This window comes from Lathyrus oleraceus, chromosome 3 (genome assembly GCF_024323335.1).
Source record: "Lathyrus oleraceus cultivar Zhongwan6 chromosome 3, CAAS_Psat_ZW6_1.0, whole genome shotgun sequence".
NCBI lineage: Eukaryota > Viridiplantae > Streptophyta > Magnoliopsida > Fabales > Fabaceae > Lathyrus > Lathyrus oleraceus.
Window position 1 is genome coordinate 45,229,605 of NC_066581.1, and position 13,331 is coordinate 45,242,935.

Below are 13,331 nucleotides of genomic sequence, written 5' to 3' on the forward strand. Positions count from 1 at the left end.
TTTATATTCATGCCAGGAATATGCCATACATCCTTGATCAATACAGTTTTTCCATTGTTCAACTTAACTCTGACATTTCCCATTCCTTTAGCATTCAGATACTCATCATCATAACCTCTTATCTTGGTTCTTTTACTAGATTTAAGATCAACCAGTCATTGTTTGTTTCCAATTAGGTGATTTGAGCAGCCAATGTCCATATACCACCGGTCTACCATTTTTTCACTGGCATTCTCAGATGACATCAATAGCACAAGTTCATCATCAGAATCTCCTCTGGCTATGTTGACTTCTTCACCTCTGTTAACCTTGTTTTAGCAACAATCAACTTGTTGTAACTGTAGCACCAAACCTTCATCTTATCAAACTTCTCATTCCCCTTCTGGAGATTCTTATGTTTCTTCTCTTCAGAGTTGGAGAGTTCTGACTTCTGAACACCACCTTCATACTTTTTCATCTTCTCTAGCCATGCTTGCTTCTGGTTCTTCTTGACAAAAGAAGCTTTCAGAGCATGTTCTGACTCTTTTTCAGAGTTTCTTTCAATTATACGCAACTCTTATGCTTCTAAACTACTTTGAATATCTTTAATTCTCATGGTGTTCTTCCTCTTACTAGAGAAAAGAACTGTCACATTGTTCTGATTAATGTATTTTCATGTTTTTTAATTGAAGATTATATCATAACCGTTATCACTTAATTAACTTATGGATAACAAGTTATGCATTAATCCTTCTACGTAAAGAACATCAAAAATAGAGGGGAGAGGTCCATTACCAATCGTTCTAGATCCTCTGATTCTTCCTTTCTGATTTCCTCCAAAGCCTACGAAGCCAGTGTCTTTAAGTTCCAGGCTTTGGAACATATGCTTTCTTCCTGACATGTGTAGTGAGCATCCAGAGTCCAGGTACCATGATTAGTGTCTTAAATCTGCTGCACAAGATATTTGCAACATATACTATTTTTGTTTTGAAGGAGTCTCTCTTGAATTCTTCTTTTCTGGAACTATCTTTTTTGAGCTTTGGACATTCGTTTCTATAGTTTCCTGGTTCTTCACATTCATAGTAAGTTACCTCTTTGCTTGGTCTGCTTCTGGAGGTTGATTTTGAATGATCTCCCTTCTGTATGGGCCTTCTGAAGTAGTTATTCCTTTTTCTCAGAGTTGTTTGAATCTTTTGGATAAAATAGATAACTCTTTTTCATCATCATAATCATCCTTTTCATAATCCTTGTCTTCTTCTTCTTCAGCTTTAAAGGCTTTGTTCCTTTCTAGATTTTGTCTTTTGGATCTGGACTTTAGAGCCACTGATTTTATTTTCTTTTGAGGTTCTTCTTCCTCTAGCTCTATCTCATGACTCCTTAGGGAGCTTATGAATTCTTCCAGGATTATGTTGTTCAGATCCTTCGATAACTTCAAGGCAGTGACCATAGGTCTCCATTTCTTTAGCAAACTTCTGATAATCTTTTCGACATGATCTGCAGTTGTGTATCCTTTGTTTAGAACCTTGAGTTAAAGTTTGAAATCTAGAAAACAATACTCTACAACTTCATCATCCTCCATTCTGAAGGCTTCATTTTTTTGGATTAGGGCCAGAGCCTTAGTTTCTTTGACTTGATTGTTGCCTTCGTGAGTCATCTTTAGGGAATCAAATATTTCTTTAGTTGTTTCCCTGTTGGTGATCTTTTCATATTCATTGTAGGATATAGCATTCAAAAAAATAGTTTTGGCTTTGTGATGATTTTTGAAGTCACGCTTCTGATCATCACTCATTTTGTTTCTAGCAATGACAACCCCAAAAGCAGATACAGGTGATTCATAACCATTTGTAACCATGTCCCATAAGTCAGTGTCATAGCCTAGGAAGAAACTTTCGATTATGTCCTTCCAATAATCAAATTTCTTGCCATCAAAGACTGAAGGTTTAGCGTTGTGGCTATCTCTTTCATTGGTGGTAGTCATTATGTTTTTTCACGCTGGATCTCTGTACACTGTTTTGTGTTTGATTTGAAAATCAATAACAGAGCCGAATCTCTGATACTAATTGAAGGTAGAGAAAAACAAGAAAGAGGGGTTTGAATTGTTTTCACTGACAATAAAAACTTTTGGAAACTCCACACACACAAGAAACAAAACAAATAACACAGAAGTTTATGTTCGCTTGAAATTCAAAGCTACTCCAGTCCACCCGGCCAAGGTGATTTTGCCTTCAATAAGGATTTAATCCAATAATCTAGAAAGCTTATAATAAGCGTCTAAGAGTATATTGATCTTTTAGTCCTCTCAAGTCTACAGACTTCACAAGTCACTTGAGGAAATATACAACAACTATTTTAGAATTAAAAAAAGGTGTTTAGTGCTTCTAGATAAGAAATATGAACACAATAAGAACAAGGATCAAGATCACACTTAGAGCAACAACTCGTGTGTCAACGTAAGACAAGAATTTTGTGTATGACTGATTTTGATGTGCAGTATTCTTGTGTAATAGCTTCGTGTTTGGTAGGATGATAGTTGAGCCTTTTATAGTGCTTGGAGATGATACCGTTGAATGGAGCATTGATGCTGATATCTTGCCATTTATGGGACTTAATGAAATTAATTTTGTTGTCCTTTCCATATCAGTTTTAGGAGAGTATTCAATTTTCTCCATATGTAGATTCATACCATATTTGGAATACTTCGTTGTTAAGTGTTGATCTGATCTGTTGGGCGTGAATCAGAGTGCGCGGAATACATATACTTCTCTTTGATCTTGTATTCTTCAGATAGTTGCCTGATGTGTTTTCTTTAGAAGTTCTTGCCTGATATCTAATTAGACATTCTTCAGATGTAATGATCATTAGAGAGTTCATGTGTGGGATTCTTCAGATGCAGAATATCAGAGTCTTCAAATGTTAGATGATGTGGACATCGTTGTCTTGAGTGTCAGAGTGAATACCTTTGACTCTAAGTCAGCTGTTATGGACTATTTGTGGCGTTAGATTTTGTTTCATCAGATTCATTTATTGCTAGAGTCTTGCACACTTAGAAAATTTTATTAGGTTACCAAAATGTTTCATCCTTTGTTATCATAAAAACTTAGAGATAAATTGCAGAACCAAAATCTTATTCTAACAATCTCCCCCTTTTTGATGATGACAAAACTTCAGACGTTGATGAAACAATGATACTTCATAACAATTAAAGGAAGGTAATTTCAGAGTCAGATAAATTATGACTCCCCTTGAGATAAGCAAACTCCCCCTAAATATGATACTTTATAAGGTTTAGAGTTTCTTACCAGAGCCTCTTATGTTACTTAGCTTGTTTCTTAGATGTTTTACTCAGATATTTCCTGCAAGAACTTAGACTGCGCAATACTTAGATGTTTAGAATGTAAGCTGTGCATTATGAGATTTAGATATTAATTTCATCAGAAGGCTGTTTAATCATTTCTCCCCCTTTTTGTCAGACTTAAAAATACATAACCAAGAAACATATAGACCAAAACAAAACTTTATTGGATAAAGGGAAAAAGGTGCAGAGAAGGAAAAACAAAGAAGCTAAAAGACTTAGAAGAAGAAAAACACAAAGCAGAAAGCCTAAGGTTCCTAAGGGTTTGAAGGAGGCGGCATCCTCTAAAGCAGCCGAGTCAGGAGAGTCAGAATACTGGAGTTGACAAAGTCCTATTGATCTAGTCTGGCTCTTACCAGTTGTTATTCCTTTTGGAGTTCTTCAAGAGTCTTGAGAACCAACGGAGCAAGATCAGAGTTGGAGAACTTACTCTGAGTCAGAGCAACTTCCTTTGCCTTGGCAGCTTCTTCCGCAGCAATGCGTGCTGCTTCTTCAGCGTCAGCCTTGGCTTTGGCTTCAACTTTAGCAGCAATACTCAGCGGCGACCTTTTCTTCATTTTCTTTTCTTGCTTGCTCTTTAGCTTCCAGTCTTGCCTTTTCTTTAGCTTCCTAGCGTGCTTTCTCTTAAGCTTCTTTGGCCAGACGAGCCTCTAGCCTCTCCTCAACGTCTCTGATGTAGACATTTCTGACTTGTTCAAAGAGGCCTTTCAGCTTGAAGACCTCAGATGTCTTCCATCCGAGAAATCCATTCCAGTGATTCCTCACTTCAGACTGATTATCACTTAGTTTGGATTGTTCAGACAATGATATGAGCTTTACAGCCGAGGATTCATAAAATAAAGCAACTGACTCTTTCAGGGTGGAGAAGGTTGGTTCAAGCTTAGAAGCTAGATAAATGGGTTCTGGTGAAGTGTGGGTGATTTTAGTGGAAGATCCAGAGGGTTGTCCAGTTGGGGGTTCAAATGGTTGTTCAGTTTGGGGTTCAGATGAAGGTTCATAAGGTGGTTTTCTTTGAGGTTCAGAGGGAGAAGGCACAAATGTATCTGGGATAGATGGAGGTTGGTTATATAGTGCAATGGCTTGTAGTTGGGCCAATGTTAGGGATGAAGGGTCGGGGTTTTCTGGATTTTCAGAGTCAAAGGATATATCATATTATGATGGTGAAAAAGGATTTGAGGAGAGAGATGAGAAGGATTCATTTAGAGGGGAAAAGTCAGATGTGGGGAGTGTTGTGGTAGTGAGGTTGATTTGTTGTGGAGGGGGTGAGGAAGGGTTAGAGTTGTGATGTTCAGAGGTAGGTGGATTTGATATGGTAGGTTTAAAGGGGGTATAGGTGGAAGATGGTTGAGGTAGGGAGGAAGATAATTGCTTTACATTTGAATTAGAGGGAGTTTCAGAAGGTTGAGACTTACTTGAGATAGATGAGTCCAGAGGCGCAGACGATCTAGCTATAGACGGATATATTCTAACCTAGCGACTAGAGGGTTTAATTGTAGTCAATGCCTTCTTATTGACTATAACCTTGTGCCACTAGTCGGGCTTTGTTTCTGACCATTTCACCCTTTTCATTGAGTTTGTTTTTGTACACCCATTTGGTCCCGATCACGTGGGTTCCTCTGGGTTTGGGTACAAGATGCCAGACGTTGTTCTTTGAAAATTGATCAAGTTATTCTTTCATTGCCAGAATCCATTCTTTGTCTTGGAGTGCTTCTTCACATGATGTTGGCTCTATTAGAGATACTAGTCCCAGAAGTGTTTCTTCAGAAACTTTGAATGTTTATCTTGTTCTGGCAGGTTCGTTCTTGTTTCCCAGAATCATATCTTCAGATTTTTTTGTCTATTTCTTGATTTATTTTGATTGATTGACATTTCAGGTGCATCTGACGTTTCTTTTTCTGCTTCTTCATATTCTTTAGTCCTTTTGTCAGAGCCTGCAAGTGTTATCTCCAAATCTGCAAAGTTCTCAACTTGCTTTGACTTTTCAGAGTCAAGCTTGTCATCAAATCTGACATGTATTGATTCTTCCATAATTAATCTTTTTGTATTATATACTCTATAGCCTTTAAAGTGTTATGAGTATCCCAACATAATACATTTTTGTGCTTTAGGGACAATCTTGTTCAGATTATCTTTAGTATTTAGGATATAAAAAGAACATCCAAAAGGATGAAAGTAGGAAATGTTGGGTTTTCTTCCCTTACACACTTCATAAGGAGTCTTCTCCAGAATAGGTCTAATTGGGATTTTATTTTGAACATAACATGTTGTATTCACTTCAGCCCAGAAGTGCTTACCTACAATTGTTTCATTGATCATGGTTCTGGCCATTTCTTGGAGAGTCCTAATCTTCCTTTCTACAACTCCATTTTGTTGTAGAGTTTTAGGACATGATAAATCATGGGATATTCCATTAGAATCAAAAAGCTCTTCAAAAAGTTTGTTTTCAAATTCACCACCATGGTCACTTCTGACTCTGATGATTTTAGAGTCAAATTTATTTTGCACTTTTGAGCAGAAACTAGTAAACACAGAGTGTGACTCATTCTTGTGTCTTAGGAATTTTACCCATGTCCAGAGACTATAATCATCAACAATAACAAGTTCATACTTCTTACCATTGCTTGAAGCTGTCTTAACAGGTCCAAACAAGTCAATATGAAGAAGTTCCAAAGGCTTAGAGGTAGAAACAATATTTTTATTTTTGAAAGTTGTTTTAGAAAATTTTATTTTCTGACATGCCTTACAAAGAGCATCTGAAGAAAACTTTAGCTTAGGTAGGCCTCTAACTAACTCAAGTTTATTTAGCTGAGAAATCCTCCTCAGGCTAATGTGACCCAAGCGTCTATGCCACACCCATTGCTCTTCATTTACTGACATTAAACATTTTACATTTTGATCTTTTAGATCTGAAAGATTAATTTTGTAAATGTTGTTATTCCTCTTACCAATGAAAAGAACTGTCCCATTGTTCTGATTAATGGTTTTGCACGTTTTTTGATTGAAGATTATATCATAACCGTTATCACTTAATTGACTTATGGATAACAAGTTATGCATTGATCCTTCTATGTAAAGAACATCAAAAATAGAGGGGAAAGATCCATTACCAATCGTTCCAGATCCTCTGATTCTTCCTTTATGATTTCCTCCAAAGCCTACGAAGCCAACGTCTTTAAGTTCTAGGCTTTGGAACATATGCTTTCTTCCCGTCATGTGTCGCGAGCATCTAAAGTCCAGGTACCATGATTGATATCTTAACTCTGCTACACAAGATATCTGCAACATATACTATTTTATCTTTTGGTACCCAGAATCTTTTGGGTCCTTTATGATTAGTTCTCCCAGAGTTTCTGGAAACTTTGGGTTTTCCAGCATTATTAAATCTTTGTGTTTGTGCATGGGTGTAATGATATGAAAAGGAATATTTAGGATTATCCTCTGCAGAAGGTATTTTCTCATCTTCATCAGAGGCATATCCAATTCCTCTTTTCTTATTGTGACTAACACCATAAATCATATAAGCCATTTTGCTTCTTTCAAGCCCACTTTTCAGAAATTTTTGAAACGCCTTTTCATATTTGTATATGATGGTGTTAGAAGTTTCTGGAGCTTAGGAAAGATTTTCTTCAAGTTTTAAACATTTTTTGTTTGAAAATTCATTTTCCTTTTCCAGTACAAAAATGTTTCCTTTAAGTTTAGAAACTTCTATCTCAAGCTTACCACATTCTTCAACAGTTTCTTCATGGACCCTTTTTAGGATCTTGAATTTTTGTCAAAGCTTCTAATAGGAGCTTAGAGATTCTGATAAACAGGCTTCTAGATCAGAGCGAGAGAGATCAAAAAATATCTCTTCAGAGTTAGATTCTCTTTTGGATGAACTTCCAGATGTGGTAGCCATAAATGCAACATTTACCTTTTCCTCTTCAGAGTCTGATTCTGAGGCGTCAGATTCAGAGTCATCCTAGGTAGTCATGAGTCCCTTCTTAGTTTTGAAGGAGTTTTTCTTGAATCCTTCTTTTCTGGAACTATCTTTCTTGAGCTTTGGACATTCGTTTCTATAGTGTCCTGGTTCTTTACATTCATAGCAAGTTACCTCTTTGCTTGGTCTGCTTCTGGAGGTTGATTCTGAACGATCTCCCTTCTTTCTGGGCCTTCTGAAGTTGTTATTCCTTTTTCTCCATAGTTGTTTTACTCTTCTGGATAAAAGAGATAACTCTTTTTCATCATCAAAATCGTCCTTTTCAGAATCATCGTCATCTTCTTCTTCAGCTTGAAAGGCTTTGTTCCTTTCTGACTTTCGTCTTCATGATCTGGACTTTAGAGCCACTGGTTTGCTTTTCTTTTGAGGTTCATCTTCCTCTAGCTATATCTCATGACTCCTGAGGGAGCTTATGAGTTCTTCTAGGCTTATGTTGTTCATATCCTTTGATAACTTCAAGGCAGTGACCACAGGTCTCCATTTCTTTGGCAGAATTCTGATAATCTTTTTGACATGATATGCAGTTGTGGATCCTTTGTCTAGAACCTTGAGTCTTGCAATTAAAGTTTTAAATCTAGAAAACATTACCTCTACAACTTCATCATTCACCATTCTGAAGGCTTCATATTTTTGGATTAGGGTCAGAGCCTTAGTTTCTTTGACTTGATTGTTGCCTTCGTGAGTCATCTTTGGGGAATCAAATATTTCTTTAGCTATTTCCCTATTGGTGATCATTTCATATTCATTGTAGGATATAGAATTCAACAAAATCGTTCTGGCTTTGTGATGATTTTTAAAGTCACGCTTCTGATCATCACTCATTTTGTTTCTAGCAATGACAACCCCAGGAGCAGATACGGGTGATTCATAACCATTTGTAACCGTGTCTCATAAGTCAGTATCATAGCCTAGGAAGAAGCTTTCGATTATGTCCTTCCAATAATCAAATTTCTCTCCATCGAAGACTGGAGGTTTAACGTTGTAGCTATCTCTTTCATTGGTGGTAGCCATTATGTTTTTCTCACGCTGGATTTCTCTATATTGTTAAGTGTTTGATTTGAAAATAAATAACAAAGACGAAGCTCTGATACTAATTTAAGGTAGAGAAAAACAAGAAAGGGGGGTTTGAATTGTTTTCACTGACAATAAAAACTTTTGGAAATGCCACACACACAAGAAACAAAACAAACAATGTAGAAGTTTATCCTAACTCGCTTGAAATTCAAAGCTACTCCAGTCCACCCGACCAAGGTGATTTCGCCTTCAATAAGGACTTAATCCAATAATCTAGAAAGATTACAATAAGTGTCTAAGAGTACACTGATCTCTTAGTCCTCTTAAGTCTACAGACTTCACAAGTCACTTGAGGAAATATACAACAACTATTTTAGAATTACAAGAATGTATTTAGTGCTTCTAGATAAGCAATATGAACACAGTAAGAACAAGGATCAAGATCACACTTAGAGCAACAACTCGTGTGATAACATAAGACAAGAATTTTGTGTATGACTGATTTTGATGTGCAGTATTCTTGTGTAATAGCTTCGTGTTTGGTATGATGATAGTTGAGCCTTTTACCGTGCTTGGAGATGATACCGTTGAATGAAGCATTGATGCTGATATCTTGTCATTTATGGGACTTAATGGCATTAATTTTGTCGTCCTTTCCATAGCAGTTTTAGGAGAGTATTCAATTTTCTCCATATGTAGATTCATACCATATTTGCAATACTTCGTTGTTAAGTCTTGATCTGATATGTTGGGCGTGAATCAGAGTGCGCGAAATATAGATACTTCTCTTTGATCTTTTATTCTTCAGATAGATGCCTGGTGTGTTTTCTTTAGAAGTTTTTGACTGATCTCTAATTACATATTCTTCAGATGTAATGATCATCAGAGAATTCATGTGTGGGATTCTTCAGATGTAGAATATCAGAGTCTGTAGATGTCAGATGTTGTGGACATCGTTGTCTTTAGTGTCAGAGCGAATACATTTGACTCTAAGTCAACTGTTCTGGACTATTTGTGACGTTAGATGTTGTTTCAATAGATTCATTTACCGTTAAAGTCCTGCACACTTAGAGAATTTTATTAGGGTACCAAAATGTTTCATCCTTTGTTATCATCAAAACTTAGAGATAAATTGCAGAACTAAAATCTTGTTCTAACAAGAATTACTCTAGAGATGTAATTAGACACCTTCTCATTGTTCTTCATGTTGAGATTCTTGTACATCCTAGAAATTATTTGGTCAACCGGGGTATGAAATCAGAAGGTTTAACTTTGCTGAGATATCTATTTTGATCGAGATGGTCATGTAGGAGCCTCAGACCGGCACATATAGGCCGACCCTTGATGTAGGTTCCTTAACGGATAAAAGGCCGACTAAAGGTAAGAAACTGTTAAGGAACGATTAATAATCAATTATATTTGACTAATGATCATAAAATGGTTACCGATAATTATTAAGTCTATTACGAATGATTAATAGGCGGTTACGTTTATTATCACCATAAAGCCTATTAATCATGAGGGGAAAATGCCAAACATATAAGAAGGTCCTAAAACCAGATAGGAAGGGGGGACCTGGACGATGAATAACTTAGAAAGAAGAGAACCACCAGAAATCTCGAACCACCAACAACGGTGGCCATGAACAGACACTCCAACCATACATTTATGACCTTCCTTGGCTAGCATCAGGGAGGTTCCCCTTTAATGTTTTTTGCAAGAACAATTCTCATATTTATTGCATAGGGACTGCAATTTTACTTTCTTCACTGAAGCATCACAACCATAGCACTGCTAGTGTATCCCACGCCGCCTTCGCCGTTGTCGAATCAACAATTTTCTTAAACACCTTCGTATCCACACGCTGATGGATATAAAACAACGTCTTCTGATCCTTCTTCCCCGTTTCACGTTGCGCATTTCCTTGCGCTTTTGTTGCATTTTCTACAACCGGTGTTTAACCGTCATTGACGAGATCAAGAACATCTCGAGCTCCAAACAACACACGCATCTGAATCGACCACCGATTCCAATTCTTTCCGTCAAATACTGGAAGCTTTGTGTTCAAGCTACTATTTCCACCGTTCATCTTCGTTCTTGTGCAAATCACTCAATTCTCACCGACACTCGTGTTTCCCAAGCCATGAGAATCAAGATTTGTGCTTCTCTTCGATTTCGAACTTCAATTCAACGCGAATTGCAGGAATGAAATCATTCATACATCTTACTTCACTCGTGTTTCTATGTAAATTCGAACCGGAGCTCTGGATATCAATTGTTGGAGTTCAACAATGAACCTCCATTAATGCACAAGAATTGAAGAAGATAAAGATGAAAGAATGTAGAGAATAGAGAGAGACCAGAAATTTATAACTAACTTTCTCAAATTTTTAATTCACAAAAAAATCTGTCACAATCTCCAAATAACTATGAATTTTATAATAATAAAAACTCAAATCCACATTACAAAACTGAAACTTAAATATAAATGAAACTTAAAACTAAATATCTGGTAGTGTCATATATGTCCTGCATTATTACTTTACCAGTATATAGACAAAATATTTTAGTGACCCCGTGGGAGATCTATTTTAAACTAGAAAGGTAGATCCAGTATCTTGTCGATAGAGTACAGGTGAACAATTATTTTAAGCAAACACACATGCAACTACTAAGAATCAAGAGATAGGCTTAGCGGCATGATTATTTCATTCACATATCTTCTCAGAACTTCTTGATAAATTCATAGATGTGATTACTGATCTCCTCTACTGCTTCCTCGTTATTGAAGTGAGCCACACCTTTCTGCACAATCACTTCCTTCAAATTGGGCACATCTTCCTTGAAACCTCCCCCATGTATATACTCCTTCGTGTTAAACGAGGTGTATATCATGTCTAACTCACCTGTAATGAATTTCACCGGCACCTTGATCTGGACTCCACTCCATGGTGCCGTGAGTTCCCAATTTCTGCAATACAAAAATAGTTTAACTGTCATTAGAACTGGGATTCGTTTCATACTTGCATGATTATTTGTGGAAAACAATTGTTGAAGCATAGAGAAAAGAAAATTACAAATTAAAGTTTCTATAATAGTTTAATCCTCCAGTGAAGCCCGTTTTCTCAAATTTGGAGACATAATAAGCAAGATCATCTTCTGTGAGCCAAGAGGGTAGAGTATCAGGGGTATCCGGGTTGAATCCGGTTCCATATTCTCCCTTTGGGAATATTGGAGGACCAGTTTTCCGTGTTGTGAGGATATTTTTCAGCACATATGCAGTACCAACTTCAGCCATCTCAGATTCCATTTTACCTGGTTCCTGTGATACCGATCAAAAACAATTATGATATCATATGTGGATTACTTTAGTTAATTAAACCGGGACTTACCTGAAATCTGCAGATATAATAATCGTCACCGTAAACAGCACGCATAGCATCAACTGTCTTGATTTTGGGGTTTCTACGGAGGAAGGGAACACTGAGACACACATAGGCTTTGATTCTTTCGGGGCGAAACATGCATAGATACCAACCAATGATTGCACCCATGTCATGACCTACAAGGAACACTTGTTCAACACCGAGTGAATCGATGAGAGCAACGATGTCACCTACTATATGAAACCCCGTGTAACTACTTATTGAAGCAGGGACTTCGGTGTCCCCGTAGCCACGGAGATCCGGAGCCACCGCACGGTAACCGAGTGAGCCGAGAGCAGCAATCTGGTGGCGCCATGAGTACCAGAGTTCAGGGAAGCCGTGAAGGAACAAAACAACCGGTCCTTCTTTTCCTTTCTCAGCGATATGCATTTTGATTCCATTTACTTCAACTGTTCTGTGTTCTATTCCGTCCATGAATGACTCTTTCTGAGAGAAAATGTAAAGAAAGTTTAGAAGCACGTTTTGATGCAGTGATGATACTTGAATAATGGAGAATGCTAGTAGTAGAAGGAGGGATAGGAAAAAAAAGTTGGTTAATTACTATATACAGAAAAATAATTAATCATCACCATTCACCAATGCCGTATTCCACAATGAAACATCTGACGGCACAAAATCTCGTTTGTCAAGCTCTCTTGTTAACCATTTTCGTTTTTGTGACAAATACCCGTCCCTAAGAGACGTACTCATGTAAATCTATGAAGTCACACACTTCATTAGTTTTCATGTATCCAAAGGAAAATCTAATTTGTTTAAGGAAAAAACAAACAAAGAAAGTGGAGTGTCCTTCTTAAATCTATTCAAGTATCAAGAGACTGCCCACCACATGCATGATCAATCAGTTTATTGATTTTGTAAATCTAACACTTCTTTCTAATTTTACTATATATTTCTTGAATTTATTTTTATAACAAATCAATGATGCTGTGGTCTTATAAGTTATATCCATGTGTCTATCTGGGAGATATATTTCAAAAAAGAAAGGATGGACATTAGAATTAATAATAACAAGGTTGAAAAAAAAAGAAGATAATTTTGATTTTTTTTTCATTTTAAAAAATTCTGGAAACAATTTATATCACTGAAGAAATTATTGATTTAGTTGCGTAAAATGTCGACGAACAATGAGAAATTCTTTTGACCACTTAAATAATTTTTTTTGGACGATTTTTTTTTAATAATACTATAAAAAGAATTCAATAAAGGTAATTTGACCACTCTAAATCATTGTTTGAAGAAATTTAAATATAGAGAATTTAAGAAATACTTAAAAAATTTAACAAGTCGGAAAGAGGAAAAAGTTGGCATCCGACAATTCAAAAAAAAATCTGAGGAAGAAAAAAATTCAAAAATAGACACTTGTGTATTTTAAAATGAAATGAGCATTCCTTATATAAGGTTGGAAACTAAAGCATGTAAAGTAAATGTAAAGTAATTGATGTGAGACTTAGAATTTTATTTTCCTTATATAATGATGGAAGATGATAGATAGTAGCACTCTCTTTTCAACACCATCTCTACTACTATATATTCTTTATTGGGTGAAATGCACTTGTGTCCT

At 36.4% G+C, this 13,331-nt stretch overlaps 1 protein-coding gene across 1 annotated transcript; it reads right to left on the reverse strand.

Moving 5' to 3' along the window:
• Window positions 1-10,819: 10,819 nt before the first annotated feature.
• On the reverse strand, window positions 10,820-12,300 carry LOC127132408 (uncharacterized). The gene is made up of 3 exons (XM_051061358.1): window positions 11,717-12,300; window positions 11,402-11,646; window positions 10,820-11,295 (listed from the first exon to the last, which is right to left on the reverse strand). The coding sequence occupies exons 1-3, from the start codon at window positions 12,182-12,184 to the stop codon at window positions 11,049-11,051; spliced, it is 960 nt and encodes a 319-aa protein (XP_050917315.1). The 5' UTR covers window positions 12,185-12,300; the 3' UTR covers window positions 10,820-11,048.
• Between the last annotated feature and the right edge of the window lie 1,031 nt (window positions 12,301-13,331).

Coding starts and splice junctions, on each gene's coding strand:
- LOC127132408 (XM_051061358.1), bottom strand. CDS start 12,184: ATGGACGGAATAGAACACAGAACAGTTGAAGTAAATGGAATCAAAATG. Junction 11,647..11,716: donor ATTATATCTGCAGATTTCAG/GTAAGTCCCGGT, acceptor TCGGTATCACAG/GAACCAGGTAAAATGGAATC. Junction 11,296..11,401: donor TATTATAGAAACTTTAATTT/GTAATTTTCTTT, acceptor TTTGTATTGCAG/AAATTGGGAACTCACGGCAC.